The 16,852-nt window shown below is 42.2% G+C and overlaps 2 protein-coding genes across 7 annotated transcripts in view; one reads left to right on the top strand and one right to left on the bottom strand.

The window, feature by feature from the left end:
- Positions 1-1,549: 1,549 nt before the first annotated feature.
- dusp14 (dual specificity phosphatase 14) lies at positions 1,550-2,185 on the top strand (the record flags this gene model as incomplete). The annotated part of the gene is made up of 1 exon (XM_080731492.1): positions 1,550-2,185. One exon carries the CDS (start codon positions 1,550-1,552, stop codon positions 2,183-2,185), a length of 636 nt encoding a protein of 211 aa, XP_080587618.1.
- Positions 2,186-8,213: 6,028 nt separating this feature from the next.
- The window catches only part of synrg (synergin, gamma), a 51,344-nt gene continuing 42,705 nt past the window's right edge, over positions 8,214-16,852 (bottom strand). For 4 of the 6 annotated variants that reach the window (XM_080732242.1, XM_080732244.1, XM_080732243.1 and 1 more), the window contains 4 exons: positions 15,836-15,984; positions 14,877-14,987; positions 12,197-12,229; positions 8,214-9,592 (listed from right to left, as the gene is read on the bottom strand). In XM_080732242.1, the coding sequence (XP_080588368.1) occupies positions 9,461-9,592; positions 12,197-12,229; positions 14,877-14,987; positions 15,836-15,984 (425 nt within the window). In that variant the 3' untranslated portion in view covers positions 8,214-9,460. The remainder of the gene's footprint in view (positions 9,593-12,196; positions 12,230-14,876; positions 14,988-15,835; positions 15,985-16,852) is intronic. The other 2 variants (XM_080732245.1, XM_080732247.1) reach the window with 1 other exon arrangement.

The raw sequence follows: 16,852 nt of genomic DNA, 5'->3' as shown, positions 1-16,852 counted from the left end.
CTTTATTTTTTATTGTGTATTGTGTTGCTTATATATTTAGAAAACATAAAATTGATTTCCAAATATCCGATTGTACATTCAACTGGACTGGTCTGTATCATGGTCAGTATCATGGTCAGTATCATGTCAGTATCATGGTCAGTATCATGGTAACATGATAACATGTTACCATGACGACAGGATTGGCATTGCTTCCAACACCCCCTGAACCTTTCTATACACCGCCTGGGGGGCTGTACCACCCCTGCTGAGAAACACTATCCTACACTCCTCACTGGCCTCCACACCCATACTCAACCCTTCAATTCCCCTCTAGAATCAGAATAAGTAAGAATCAGAATCACTTTTATGGGGCGCTCGCTGGCCTAGCGGTCCAGGCGCATATCACATTGGCTCTAAGGCTCTAATAGGCTCTCAAGTTCCCGATGACTTTGCTGCGTGTCACTCCCCGTCTCTCTCCCTATTTCCTGTCAGTCTACTGTCCTATCAATAAAGGCATAAAAGCCCCAAAACAATAGCCTGGTTCCAGACCCTGAATTGCTAGCTACACCCGGCGATTCAGGGGTCTGGAATGCTCTCATTGAAGAGGTTTTCCTCGTTTGGAAATCCGTACAGCGAATTAGGCGTCGCTTCAACTCGATGACGTCGGGGCTTGTGAGCAGCGTGGGTGGGGTTTTCCCAGAACTCATGTGCGATTCCAAGTAATCCAGTGCCATCGCTGTAACGCACCGCACATTCCCAAACATAAACATTGCGTCGCCCGCCGCAGTAACATGCGATCATATTGATCTCGCTATGAAACATCAGTAGCAGAAATGTTTTGTTGTGTTTGATTACTAGTTCGTAGCACTCCTATTCTGCCTGTTTCTTTGGTTAGCAAGTAGCAAGCAACAGGCTAGCCAACACCAATAACAACTACGTCATCTGCTTTGCTACTGTTGTGATTGGTCAGGCGGTGAACCAATCGCAGAAGACTGCCTCTTTGGGAACGCCCATCCCAGAAACGGCTTTGGACGAAAGCACTTTCAGACTGAATAATGGAGTGAAACGAAATGTCAATTCCTGAAGGCTGAGTGTCAGGCTACCAAAACAAATCTTTAAAAAAGAATCAGTTTTATGTGTCACATCAAAGTTGTACAGGTGTAAAGCAGTTGGTGAAATGCTTTTTTTGTATACACTACCCGCCTGAGGGGCAGCCTAGGCCCACTAAACTCAACTAGTCAATTCTTTTTTTTGGCGCATCACACCAGTCATTCAGCACCAAGCGCTGAGCGTCACTTTGTAGCTTCGTCACTGGCTTTCATTGAAAATGTCTTATAGACGGAAGCTTTGTTGCCGCTAGTGTGAATACAGCATAACACTCTACACTGAGGCAGGTTTTTTCTCTTTCTTCAATGTAGTATGATACTTAGATCTGTCTGTTTGTGTGTTTCAGGTATATTTGGAGCTGTCTGGTGATATTGCACAACTATGTCCTCAAGCCACTGAGAATCTCCCAGTTTTTTTCTAGTTGCTTACTCTGTAGCATTCCAGCCCAACCAATTCTCCAATGGGTTCTCGCAGCCAGAACTTTTTCCACCATCACCACCACCATCACCACCGCAGCTCGGTAGTGCCCACGGCTGTGCCCAGGCTGCTGGCGGAGAGTGGCAGCCTGCTGGGGGGCATTGCACAAATCACCCCCAACCTCTTCTTGAGCAGAGGCAATGTAGCATCCAATCGCAGCCTGCTCCTGTCCAAGGGGATCACCTGTGTGGTGAACGCCACCATCGAGCTACCCAACTTCAACTGGCCCCACGTGGAGTATGTGAAGGTCCCTCTGGCAGACATGCCCCACTCTCCGCTCTCCTTGTATTTTGACAGCGTGGCTGATAAGATCCACAGCGTGGGCCGTAAGCGGGGGGCTGTGCTGGTGCATTGTGCAGCAGGGGTGAGCCGGTCAGCCTCCCTGTGTCTGGCCTATCTGATGAAGTACCACCGCGTGTCCCTGGCTGAAGCTCATGCCTGGATCAAAGCCCGACGCCCCGTCATCAGGCCTAACGGTGGTTTCTGGCGCCAGCTCATTGAGTATGAGAGAAAGCTGTTTGGCAGAAACTCTGTTAAGATGATTCAGACACCTTATGGGGTCATACCCGATGTCTATGAGAGAGACCGCAGGACCCTCGCTCCCTACTGGGGCCTGTGAGAAAGGCCCTGGGCCCTAGTCAACAGGGAGCAGGATGGAGGAGTAAAGTGAGCGGAGATGATGATCACCTCTGTTGCATTTAAATCCTTGTTTCCCTGGGCTGCAGGTTCATGCATGTACCCACGGCCAGAAAGGCTAAAGTGAGATGCGTGTGAGTGTCTGTGTATGTGAAGCTTACTTAATTAATCCTGGAGCATTTAGATGGCAGGAGCCTAAGCAATCAAGACACATTGGTTGTCTATGATGCCAACCCCTGCCAACCCGTTATCTCTGAGAGGGAGCAATGCCTTTCAAGAGGACCAAAGGAATGACAGGACCACAAGCGATGTCACATACCACTAGTACTCTAGTGGTATGTGGCAGCGACAGTGACAGCTGCTGTGCATGTCCTGGTTTGACTTTCCATTGGACTACAGATGATACAAGTACTCTGTGAGGGCGTGACTAAAGTCCTTTTCTTGACGTGATGTCATGTGATGGTATTGTGCCAGTTTTGCGGTTATCTTTGATGTGAAGAGCAGCAAGTAATGCTCTCAATTCATGGTAGCATTTAAGATACTTATAAGTGTACAGAAGAAAATATATAATAAAATATATATAACAAAAATGTATTACTGGACTGTGTGGATGGTAAAGAATAGTGGGTTATGGTGCACTTTAAAACATTTCAAGATTTAACTATATCCACCTTGTTTTACCATAAAGTGAAATGATGTAAGCTAAAGATGTGAAGAACGTATGAAACACAGAGACGACTGTGCAGTCATGTGAAGATACTGCACTGGATACTGAAATGGATTGTGATATGATGTTGCTGTTCAAGAAAATATGTCAACCTCCTGTCAACTATACCGGTGGTTCCCAAACAGTGGTTATGGGACCAATTTTTATGGGTCACGACTGGAGTAAAAATCCCATTATATTTCCCTACATTTTGAAAAAATATATATTTCAAAGGATTTTCCCTCCCCCCCAAAAATTCATTTTGTTTAGATTTTTTTTATATCATTTTTAAAACAAACAAACACATCTAAGAAATTCCATGAATAAAGAAATATATATAATTAAGAAGTTATGAAAATAGCTTGTAGATCTGCTATTTTTACTAGTTTGGGTCCCGGGCAAACGCCAAATTTCTTTTTAGGGACTCGAGTTAAAAGGTTTGGGAACCACTGAATTACCCTATGATACAGTAGATGCAGAAGAACTAACATGGTTTCTGTGTTTTTTTTTGTTTTTTTTTTCAATTAATGTGAGGTTCTAGAAAGAGCAGTACAGTGAGATACTACATAAACCCAATAACTGATGTGCTTCTATGGGTAAACCCTTCTCCAGTTGTGGTTTTGAAGAGTTATGCACTTGTTTAATAAATAGCTTTTTTGGGTGGTGGGAGGGGCTTGGCTGTAGCAGGGGAGGATCATGTCTTTGTTCTAGGCATACATGGTAAGCTTACATTTTATTTCATGCCCTTAGAAAAGTATAAATAATGTAAAAAATTAGATCCAGATGCCACTGTTTGTGTTCGAATTTGATTTAAAAAATAAAATATAATATCATTTTTTTAAGTCTTTGTAGTTTGTCTAATTTAAAACATGAATGTATCGCCATACAAGGTAACCAACCATTTTTTAACCCCACACAGTATATTGTGTATGTGTGTGTGTTTGTGTGTGTGTGTGTGTGTGTGTGGGGGGGGGGGGGGGCATCAATAATAATCTGGCTACATCACTTCTTACGAAACACCAACATTGTTCCAAACAAACATTTTGAAGATTTCTTCAGATGTCATATCATTCATTTTCATTTAGGGTGGCAACAGAGCAGCAGGGGTACAGCAGATGTTGATGAGTGCTATTTATCTTGTGCCCTTAAATCTGAGGGACCTTCTGAATGGTCTACTCTACACAGTAAATACCATTACTCACAGACACAGGCCTGGGTCTGATGACAGGCCAATGTCCCACACCCCTTCTACAGTCTATGGTCCCACAATAGGCCAAGCTTTACACCATTTTTCTCCAAATAAATGGATCTGATTTCCCTCTCCTTCCTCCTCCTCCTCCTCTCCCTCTGTTCCAGTGTGTGTTGATGTGAGTATTATGCACTTGATGTTGAGGACACAGCGGAAGTCTAAAAGTAAACATCCCTTAGTGGCCCCCACGATTTCATCATTTATCACTAAACCAGTGAGCAGAGCCCTTTACATCACATCTTCCACATCAGAGGCAGGCAGGGGCGTCACAAGGGGGGGGGGGGGGGAGTGGGACTGAGTTACTAGGGCCCTAGGTGGAGGGGCCTTAATTATTTAGCTATTGAAAAATAGCAGATATACAAGCTCACAGCGCGGCACCGAGTGCCGCGCTGCGAGCTTGTAGATCTGCTATTTTTGAAAAGTTGTGTAAATTTGTGCAAATCTTCGAATACCGGTATATGTATTTTTTTAAGCTCACATTTTGAACTCAAATGTTGCTTCGGGGGGGGGGGGGGGGGGGGGGGGGGTCCCTGGAACTAAATATTTTGAGATGGGGGTCCGTGGCCAAATACATATCATTTTGGGGGTCCTTCACATGAAAAGATTTGAGCACCACTGACATACTGTATAGAAATAAAAGAAAAATCACGATTTTTTAAAAATAGAAGATACCGTGAGCTTGTATATCTGCTATTTTTCAATAGTTAAAGCACATAATAATACTTAATAATCCGTTCCCAGTCTAAAAGGGTTAAAGCCCCTCCCCCTATGAAGAAGATGAAGGGCCCGCAGTGAATCGTTGCACCCAGGGCCCAGAATTTGGTGCGACACCCCTGCAGACCATGCAGAAGAAAGTGCTCTGATGAACTTGGAGGTATACATGTCATTAAGCAGCATCCTTTCAGCAGGATTGGCGCGTAACTGAAGATCTGGTGGGTATTTCAAAGTTTACTGTGTGATTCATTTTAAATACATTCAAAACAAGTGCTTTTGTTTCATTCTATAATGTCTTGTAAAACAGTGAAAAGACAGAACTCTCAAATAAGGACAGAACTATCTTTCTCTCCTGCGGTCAGATTAACAAATTGATGCTGGCACAAGAACAGGGTGAAGGTGAAGAACTTTGTATAGCCGAACATTGACAGCAAATGGAAATTTAGTAACCTTGGTAACAGCCACTGAGGGCAGTGCTGCGGTCAACTGATGACTATTGACACTGAAACAGCAGCCTCACACAATCAATAGGTGCACCAAGACACAAAGATAAAATGAAGAGCTAAGAAAGAGGAATATACTGTACAGTATATATATATATATATATATATATATATATATATATATATATATACACACACACACACACACACACACACACACACACACACACACAGTATGTATATAAGTGCTACAATACAGACGATAAACTTGCCTTTGGGCCAATACAAAACAGCTTGTCTCACACTAGTCAGGGGATATCTGATAAGCTCCTGGAATAAATTCCTTACCAAAAGATTTCTTCACCAATGTGTTTGTAAAGATGTCTAGTAACACATCTCACAAAGACTGAAATTCAGTTTCCCCAGGAGAATCCGTTACAGCTGATGAAAGTTGGGGTCCCATTAAATTAACTATACAAGACAAAACACACCAAAATAAATATGCTTTAAGTAGCATGTGAGGGGTCAAACTTTTCATGATTCTGAATCCATTGCAAGCATTTGTTTTGCACGAAAAACATTCCTTGGGGTAAAGGCGGCTCCCACAAAACTGTGAAAAGTGATGACTCATATGAGCATATTTATTTTGGTGTGTTTTATCCCATATAGTTAATTTAATGGGACCCCAACTTTCATCAGCTATCAAGGATTCTCCTAAGGAAACTGAATTTCAGTCTTTGTGAGATTTGTTACTAGACACCTTTACAAACACATTGGTGAAGAAATCTTTTGGTAAGGAATTGATTCCAGGATTTGACTATTTCTGAAGATATCCCCTGACTACACATCCCCTCAACTCATTCTATTTTCACAGTAAAAGATTGAGTCATTGGGGTTCGACCATGGGGGAATATGAGACCTAAGGCAATACCATTTATTTCAGCTGGGTGAAATGTGTCCATCTTCCTCAGTGAGCAGTTGAATGACTCTGATTGAACATTTTCTCTGGTGTAATGGTGCCCCATCTGTCCATGTCCAGGTGTCTGAACTGATTGATAGAATGGACACTGAAGCAGAATAGCTGTGTGATATTTGTCTTCCAGCCAGGAATGTCTAACCGGTCTCATCTGGTTGATTAATGTTCAAAGTGAGAAGTAGATGTTGTACAGTAGGCCCACGTCTTCTCAGAACTGTACAAGTCAAGTATATACTATATATTTCATTGCATCTTTGATATTCAGAAAATACTGTTAGAAGGCATTCATTCCTGTCCATAAGATCCCTGCTTCAAGAAACTGTGAGATATTAAAGCAGATTTAATGATCTACTGCAGGCAGGGGTTCTCAACCAGTGGTACGGGGACCACCAGTGGTCCTTGAGGGGGTTCAGGTGGTCCCCAACTAAATGATGGAGAGTTGGTAACCAAATGTACCCTTTCATAGACCTTCAACTCTCTCAAGAGTTACATTATTTTTAAACATTTGCATCAGTTAATTTACAAGAAGTCTACACTATTAGAGAATGTAGAAGAAATGTTATTTTGATCAACGTTTGCCTGTCATCTCTCCTATTCTAAGTTTTGGGTCTGAGAGGCTAAATGTCATCAAATGGTGGTCCGTGGCTCAAATGCAGAATAAATAACGGACCTTGATATGAAAAGGGTTGGGAACCACTGATCTAATGAGCCTGGTTATGTACATTATATGACTGCTATAAACACAGTATTCGGCCCAAAGGTAAGAGGGACAAAGTGTTCCAATCCATCCATGGTGTGATGACAGTGATACCTCAGGGCCTGGGGACTGAAGAGTGGTCAATACTGCACACTAGTACTTCAATCTGGCTTCTCTCACAGGATGATTATGAGTCACACAGCGTTGCATGCAGACAATAAGCATGAAGATGACAGGGAAGGGAGGATGAAGGGAAGAGACTGTGTGCCTGTCAAATTACACAGCCTTACTGAGTAATTGATTTCAGCGTTTGTAATTTTCTGTAATCCTGACACTCACGGTGAGCGAGGAGAGGAGGGTGTTCAATTGAATTAAGAGAAAGGTAACAGATAGAAATGGATGTCTGAGAAGAAACCACGAGCAAGAATAATCATCAGAGCGCTTCCGTGAATCCATGAAATGACTCATGGCCCAGCAGGCTTGTCAAAAGGAAAATGTATTCCATTTCATCACAAAATGGCAGCGAGGCCTCTCTGACCTGGGAGAAATCACTTGACAGACGGACAATGTGCAACAATAAACCTCCATTTAGAGTGAGTCCTGCATTAGGACATGCAACGGTCCAGTGTTTGTCTTGAGAACCACATATACCTGTAATTGTTTATGGCTCATGACCGAAATAAACTAAACTACACATTATGGCTGCTTATTTTTACAGTTCTATATTGATTCATGTACATGGAAATCCACAATAAATCATACTGAACACACTTGTCACCTTTATCTTATAACATAAACTACTGTGAATAATACAATACTCTATCACAGGGGTCTTCAACAGGGGGTCCTCAGAGTTATTACAGGGGGTCCTCCAAATCTTGTGATAGAAACTTTTCTGAACCCTAACATCTTTAGTCAAAAATAGCAGATCTACAGGCGTTGTGAGCTTGTAGATTGCCTATTTTCGGCAAAGAGGTTTGGTATAGAGGGGAAAAAGGAGAGACTAAGTACGGAGTGAAAGGTCAATAGTTGATGGTTCGAGTGGTTAAGAAAACACAAATTGACATGAATTCAAAATTCACTGATGATTGTGCTGTCAAACGATGACACTATGTTATCTACGACAAGGTTGTGGGGGTCCCTGCTTCATCTCTCTCAGCTAAGGGGTCCTTGGCCTGAAAACGTTGAAGACCCCTGCTCTATCATGAAATTAACATAGACAAATATTTTTTTACATAATTTATTTACATTTCACTTCACATTTCCTCTTCGCCTTTATAGTTAAATTATTACAGTTATTCACACAAAGTGCTGCTGCAACTGTGATTCAGAATTACAGGTGGAGACTTCATTCCAGATTTGGATATACAAAAACATCAGGATCAGTGCTAGTATACACATCAGCATAGCAAGAGAACAAACAAAACACACAACTGCAGTTTAATTATTCCCTTAAATTCCCAATATCACTTATTTTTCAAGGTTTCCCACCAAATAATTTACTTTAAATTCAGATTTTTGCATTTGTTTCAAAATATTCAAGAAACTCATCAAACAGTGCAAACAATCTTCAATAGAGGGTTCCACTTCATACATAAAATAGTAAATAAACACTATCTGCATCATCTCAGCACAGCAATAAGGGACTGAATATTTCAGTTTTTATAATGGTAACACTTACGGGCAATCTACAGTATTACCCAACCAGACCAACCATCGAAGGAAATCAGTTTTAGCATTAGGTATACAATTCATATAATTCAAACAGCTTTGTTTGAATAAAACTAGAAAGAGTTGAGAACATTTGAGAATAAAAACATCAAGTCTTAAATAGATAATAAAAAAAGAAATACAGCAACAGGTGACAATGGAAAGCTGAGGATGACTTTGCTTTTCATTCAACTCATGGTTCCTTCATCGGTCATTTGTTTACATACAGTAATATTGCACAGCTCAATTAGTTTGACTTGCTGTCCAACAAATCCACAAGACACAAGACCCATTTAATGGTAGTAATATCCAGAATGGCTCAATGGACAATTGCTTCTCTGAAAGAACAATTAGTTTAATTAATATTTCAACATTAAAAGTCTAACCAAACCAATGGGTTTTATGATTGGATATCGAAAAGGACGATGATTAAAGGGGGTACAAATGTCACCATGTACAGCAATATATTTACAGGGCAGGCTTGTGTAAATAGAATAAATGGATTTGAATGGATTTTGAACAAACTACCAGATCCGTTGAACGCAGCCTTGAATCCAACACTAGGATAAAGTTCAGAGAATAAAAAGACAAATAAATAAGGGGGGGGACCCTGTGACCTTTTAAGGACCTTCAGTGTGCTGCCGCTCAGTCCAAGGTGAGAGCCCATGCAGGGTGTGACGGGCCGGCGGGCGCTGGCGGCTCCGCCTCTCCAGTGTTGATGACCCTGTGTGCTTGTTGCCATGGCAGCAGCCGCAGCCAAAGCTCAGAGCAGGTCAGGCAGTATGAGGCCGGGGGGTTTGGGCTCCACGCAGTTAATCCAGAAATTGGCACAGCTCGCGTGGTACTGGTGGCCCCCGTATAGCAGCTTAAAGTTGTCCGTCTCCGAGTTGAAAGCCTGTCAGGATGGCCACAGAAGGGTCAAATATTAGGAGGACCCTTTTATTTGACACAATCCACAAATCCCTTTATGCACACAAAAAGGAACAGGTATGCACGGTATGCACAACAAATGGGAGCACGGTCTTATCCTTCAACTCACTCAGCAGGGTTCTGGTGGTACTGTAATGGCTTACCATTACAGTAGGGTTAGGGTTAGAGGTACAGTACAGAGGTACATTTCCTGCTTATTGCAGGGCAGTGAAAATCACTCATAATATAAACCTAGCCTGGTTCCAGCCCACTCACTGAGCGAGTCTGAAATCAGGCTACTATAAACCCTTTGTTGCTTTTCTTTACGCCAAGGATTTAGACCAATCTGGACCTTCAATTAATAAAGCAACAATTCTTAATACCGCTAACTTGGATGCGATAAAAAAAGAAAGCTCTGCTATTTATGTAATGTACAATTGACCCAAGATGTTAAGGCCCTCCATTGATTGATTGATTGAAGACTTTATTAGAAGTTTGCATAGGAAAAGGTACAGTTTCATGACGGTACAGTTCACTGGTACAAGGTCTACTAATGGGGTACTGGAAAGAAGAGGAAGTCCACACACTGTTCCAAAGCTCCAGCGACAAGTTTATTTGGTACTATCTGGAGCTTTGTGATAGTGTGCGGACTTCCTCTTCTTTCGTATTTTTGGTTCGGCACCTGTAAATTAATTGAGATGTGCGTGCTTCCCTCTTGGCTTTGACCTCCATGGCGTACTGACATGACATTTAATCATAATTAAGTTGGTCTGACCTAGTCTAGTCAGGATTGAGCTGTGTAAAATAGCATGACGGCTGCAATCTGTGAGCAAGAAGCAACCATTGACAGGCAAGCTCCAACTACTGTAACTGTCACTCATTTTATAACTATATTACTTTCCCAGCTCATGGAAAACACACACACACACACACACACACACACACACACACACACACACACACACACACACACACACACACACACACACACACACACACACACACACACACACACACACACACACACAATGTACGTGTGTGACACATATACCGTATGTGTGAGAATGACATGACTATGTTAAGCTGGAGTCTCTTTAGAAATGAGTTTGGGACTATGTGTGGCATAAATCAATACAACTGTACCAACACGTTTAGTGGAGTCCATTGTGACAACGTGATTGGCTCTCTCCCACAGACCATGTGAATATGCATAAATGACTGCTGCTGCAAAAAAAGAACTTGGGTGATCTGATCCTAGGAGTGTAGCGAGTCTGCATTTGCAATGGCCAAAGCTGTAGCCCTGCATTCGAGATAAGGAGATGCTAATGTGTGTATTATGCAGGTTTGTAAGAGTTTGCATCCCTGGTGAAATACTGGAGATGAAGCTATGAGGGGGAAATGAGTCATGAGTGGTGAATCACAGCCTCCCACCCACACCGAAGGGAGAGGGACGCACATGAGTGAAGCACAACTGCAAACATAAAGCCAGAACAAACCATTATAGGGCTGAATATAATCACTGTCGGGTGGAAAGCCTTTTTGTCCAAAACGGATATTTTTCAAGAAATGGAAAAAAGAACCCGAGTTCTGATGGATCCACTGTAAACATTTAGTCAGTAGTGAGCTTGTAGATCTTTGCTACTCTTGTGCAATACTGTCATGCAAGTGATGGGACTATGTATAAAACACAAAGAGGACATATGGAGATACAAGGTTTCTGCCCGACAGCAACGATATACATCTCCAGCTGTCCAAGATGCAATGTGCAGCACCACAGGTACTAAACGGTTGAGAGCTTTCAGTCCTCTTCTCACTCATATGAAAGGTGGATTTTCTCACACACTCAGATTTCACGGGAAGAATGATTTTCTTTCTTAACTCTTTTGTGTTTCATCCCCCTCCTTTCTTTAAACCTGCGCTTACAACTGCCAAGTTCAGCGATGTATGACAGGGAGAATACGGAATGAAAGGGTAGTACACAAAGACACACAGTGATTCTTCCCCCTCGTCTCTCTTAGCTCTATTGTCTATTCGCTCCTTCATTTTCTTTCAGTCCCGCATTACAGTGTAGGACAATTTAGCTTTACCTTTTATGATAGTACAGCTGTGGTCTCCTTTACTGTGCTAATTTAATACACATAATAATAATAATAAACAAAGGTTTAAGCTAACATTATAGTAATATAAGTACTACAGTACTTATATTATATTTTAATTGTTGATAAGTCATGGTACAGTGTAAGCTGTAGCCCCCCCTCACACCCCAAAAAGAATTATGTATTATTTTTCTATAACTGCACAGATTGTTGATTGTCCCTTACTTATCTACAGTTAAAGTGTGCACGTTACAAATCTGTTAGACAGGTTGCTATAACAGGTTTTAGACAGGTTGCTACATTTGGAATATGTATCCTGCCCAGATGGAACAAAGGCTTTGCATCCGTCTACTCTAAACTAAAGGTTGGGTTACAAAATGAAAATACACAATATTTCTACCGGGACACTAGAAGACTGAAGAAGATTAATGGAACAACTATAGTCTAATTTTAAACTGCTTGGATGGCGTTAAAAATAAATAATGTATAATTACCCGTACCCTCCTGTCATTGTCTTTAGCCAGTGCCTGTAAGTAGCACAAGAGGTATCAGCATATTATGCATATTCCTGCACAAAGCCAACTGAATAGAATCAGCTCAGTTGGCTTTATTCAATAGAGGATGAGGAGCAAGCTAAGAAACAGATTGATAGTTTAGAAAGTACATCCTTTTTCCAGTCCATGGGCAAGAGTGTGAAGGTTCCTTTAAATGTGAGCATGCTGGTTATAGAGATGGGCAACTTTACAGCAGATCTTCACAATAAAATAGGAGGTGTGTTAATGATCTAACACGTTTGTCTGTCAAAGTTAAGTATTACTGTTAACACTGCCAGGATAGTAGAAAAGTAATTTAAAACAGAAACCCAGAATTTGTAATTAGTATCTATAAATAGCTACAATTGTAAAATGATTCTGTTGAAAACACTTTCGGGTGCTTCTTTCTGTAATAACTCACATTATCATTTATCATTTAGTACAGACTCTCATTAGACTAAAATTAGCTCTGAATTCAAATAGGTTTATATCTTCAAGTAACAAATTGTGAGAAGATCTGCATGCTGCCTGTTGCCCATCCCTGTATCAAGATGTAAGAGCAGAACCCCAGCCAGTCAGAATGGTATGTATGCCACCCACAACCACACCCACACAACAGACTATGCGCTTACTGTACATTGCAACCTTGTACTGTGCAACATGGTGCAATTCCAATTCTGTCAGGACACAAGTGTCAAACGCACAGTAAAAATGACTGCGTGCGCTGCATAAATACTTCCTATATCCTCCAACGCAATTATAAGGATCCTTGAAAAAAGAAAAACACCCCCATGTCACGCCCCATTGATGAAATAATTTTGTTCAAATGTAGCCCAGAAGTATTGAGCGCATAAATTTTACTTTTCAGATGATCCACAATTTTCTTTTTTTCTGGTCTCTCATGTAATATTCTAATTTGAGATATGGATTTTAGATTTTCATGAGTTGTATGACATAATCATCAAGTTCAAAACAATTTTAATATTTCACTTTATGGGTAATAAATGTAGAATAGTTTAACATTTTGAATTATATTACGGAGGAAAATTAACTTGAGCGTCTTTTGTACTTGAGAATACTCAAGTAAAATACAAGTATTTTGATTATTTCACATCACCACTGACACCTTTGGAAGGCAGGCACACAAACCACCATTGACCTTCTGTGCTGTATGGTTGGCTGCAAAACAAGATGCCACCATATTTCCTGAATGACAACAGCATTATGAGTGCCGTCTGTGGGGACTAAAGGCTGCCTTTTATTTCATTATTCTCAAAAGGGAGGCGGGGGGGGGTATGCCATTCTCCAAGGTATTTATGCCTTCCAGAGGCCTATGCCTCTGCCAATTTTGTAATTAAAAGGGGGCTTATTATGATGCCACAGGCACATAGTATGGAATGATGAGAGAAAATAAATGGACAGAGAGAGAGGAATTGAGAGAAGCAGAGCGAGAGACATCTATTATCACCTGTTCTCCCAGCCTCTGACTAATGTGTAAGGTACATCTGCTGCAAGGCTCGTCTCGTCTGCCTCTCATTCATCACTCATCCATCCGTCTCCGGCTTCAACGGCAGAGTGAGTGTTAAGACGCAATCAAAGCAACGGTCTTGGCCTTTAAACCACAGGGCCCAGGAACATGGTTTATTGTCCGCTCCAGTAACACCAAGCTGCTATTAGCAGGTGGGGGTGGCATTGACACATAGCAATGATAGCAATTCTCCCGATATTATGCCCCAGCCACGGTTAATGATGAGGTGGAGGGTGAAGAGAACAGAAACAGAAGTGAAATGTGAAGACGGGGATTGCTGTTAGCAAGATGGGGTGAGGTGAGCGGTTCCCAACAGATGGAGGCAACGGAAAGAGAGAAGATGCTTTTTAACGACGGAAGACGTGGCCCTCTCTGACCCTGAAGTGCCCTTCCCTCAATTCAACAGCCCAATGTGAGGGGCCAAAATGACAGCTCCTCTCATCCTGCTCCTGTCTGACAGAGTTAGATTTTTTGGTCTCCCACTTTTCTTTTGCTGTAATCTATCAAGAGCCACAGGAACTGTACCATTATGCATTAGGATATGTCACATCACAGGAGCCGTACCGTTAAACGGTAGCAACTGTACCGTTACAGATACAGCACCATTATACAGTAGAAACTGTATTGTCACTAATGTAACTAAAATCATTTGGTGGACTGGATATGAGATCGGTTCATGTTTGCCATCTCCCTCTCTGTCAAGGCACGGTATTGTTCTAATTCTTCTTCTGAGTGGTGGAAGAGGAGCACTTGAATCCTGTCACTTTGGCCCCCTGCCATGACCATCTATAAATGGTGAAATCCACCCCGCCCTCCCTCTACCTCTCCCAAGGCCCCCAGTGGGAAAGAGTAAAATGAGGTTCAGTTGACAGGTCTCCTACTCGTTTAAACAGACGTCCAATAGCGTGTTCTCCTTTTTTCTGCAAAACGTTTCAAAGCCAGAGAAAGGGTTACTTCTTATGCACTGTAGCTGAAAAAGAAAAACAGCCCACAATGGGCTATTTTGTGTGTGTGTGTGTGTGTGTGTGTGTGTGTGTGTGTGTGTGTGTGTGTGTGTGTGTGTGTGTGTGTGTGTGTGTGGTAGTGCACATGCACAAGCACGTGTTTACAAACCTTGCTGCGAGAGTCGACATTGAGCAGGCACACCCCGCAAGCCAATTCCTTGGCATTCTTGATGCCAGGCCTCAGGATACAAGACGAGAAGTCTAGAGAGCTGTCGTCAGGCTACACACACACACACACAAAGACACACAAATGTGTCACTTTTTGCTGTAGGCAAATTGTATTCATTACTATTCGTACAGTAGGAGAGAAACATGATGTTTCTTAAAATAAACCTCTCTGAATATGTTCACCATTTCCAAGCAATACTGCTTTAACGTCAAGATACTTATGTATATATATATTCGGAATTGGCATTTCGGAAGCAATATTCTTCTCTACTCTCAGTTTGTGTTTGCACTGGGTGAAAGATATACAAATCTACACAGCAGCTGGTGTCTCTGCTTTTGCAAACGCTGTCATACGGAAAGGCTGAAAGCTATTTAACGTACGTTAACATTTTACAGTGTAATGTGCAACTTACTGATTGCGTACTTAAAGGAGCTATAGTCAACTTTTTCATTGTAGGTGTACATCCTAGTCTACAGACTAGAATGTAAACAAAGTACGGGCCCTGTAAATGTAAACAAAGGGCCAAAATGATTATTTTATCATTATTTTACGCTTTTTGTGGTCATTTTTTAATTGAAACACATATATGAAGCTTATTTTTTTATAAAATATTTTCGAAACATTATTTTTATTTTAGCATCCGTTTTTCAAGAAAAAGTTGACTATAGCTCCTTTAATTAGGAGCCCACATTGTCATGTATTCTGCATACCGTGTATTTGTATTTAACATTTCACTATTAGTACATTGGGGATATAACCACATTTCGTTGAGGACTGAAAGAACAGCTGCATGTGTTACATTCTGCATGGCCGTGTGGGCACGTGGCTGCGTTATAACGGGAGATGTTTACAACTCTGTGGATAGGCCTGTCTACGTGTGAGAGCAATGTCATTTTTACCGCCAGGTTGGACAGGGACATGAAGCCCATGAGGTTGTTCCACACGCGACTGATGTCTTTCAACAGCTGCTGGAGTTTTTCAGAGCATACCGCCGTAGCTTTGATGCCCAGCTCTACCCGCCTGGTTACACGATACACTTCCACCACACCTGCCCGGGGGGGGGGGGGGGGGGGGGGGGGGGAAGAAAGAAAAAAAGAATAGAAAGCTTGCACCAAAATTCATCCGTAAACAATTTGGTCACTTTTTAGAGAGGGCACAAAGGACAAAGGAAATACATGATTTAATTCTACAGAAACATCCTAGCTTGAGCTTGAATTTGTTTACCAGGTTTTCAATATGACATTCAAAAGTGATTCCACAACATTGAACGTACTGTGGTGGTTCGTTCGGACACCGCCCGCCAGGTAGGCCCTGCATGTCAGAGAAGCGCACCCTGGATGGGAGAGCGAGCCCTAGCAGACCAACACACTGTGTGGGCCAAGTGATTGACGGGCGTTACCTGCCGGCCCACACGCTTCATCAGGCACAAGCGTATGCACCTGTGGGCCCCACCCAACACAGGGGTGCATAAGTACTGAGCTCGCTCTCCCCTTCAGTCTGTGCTGGGAGTCTCTGACAAGCTGATCATGGGCAGACAGGCGGTAAGAGCCACCATATTTCCCTCTCCACCGCATGTTACTGTGTAAAGTGCATTATAGTAATGTTCCTTCTACTCATTACTTCTAGGCATGGACTGGGAGCGGACTGACACTGAGGAGTGTGTACCTGGATCAATGAGGAGCGCAAACCTGACTCACTGGGGAGTGTGTACCTATCACTGGAGAGTGTGTACTCGGCGAGCTGAGGAGAAGGACCTGGAAAAGGAGACCACAGCCTTACCTTCCGGACCCCCAGCGAGCCACCCCTATTCCTATTTTGTTGAGTATATCTCACTTCCCTTAAAACCTTACTAGTATCCGGAAATTCTCTGGCCCAGGCCCATTATACCCCGTGTTCATTTTATTTAGAAGATAGAG

Source organism: Nannobrachium achirus (assembly GCF_963921795.1).
Source record: "Nannobrachium achirus genome assembly, chromosome: 8".
NCBI classification, from domain to species: domain Eukaryota; kingdom Metazoa; phylum Chordata; class Actinopteri; order Myctophiformes; family Myctophidae; genus Nannobrachium; species Nannobrachium achirus.
The sequence above is the reverse complement of the archived record's forward strand: the minus strand, read 5'-3'. Positions and strand labels throughout refer to the sequence as shown.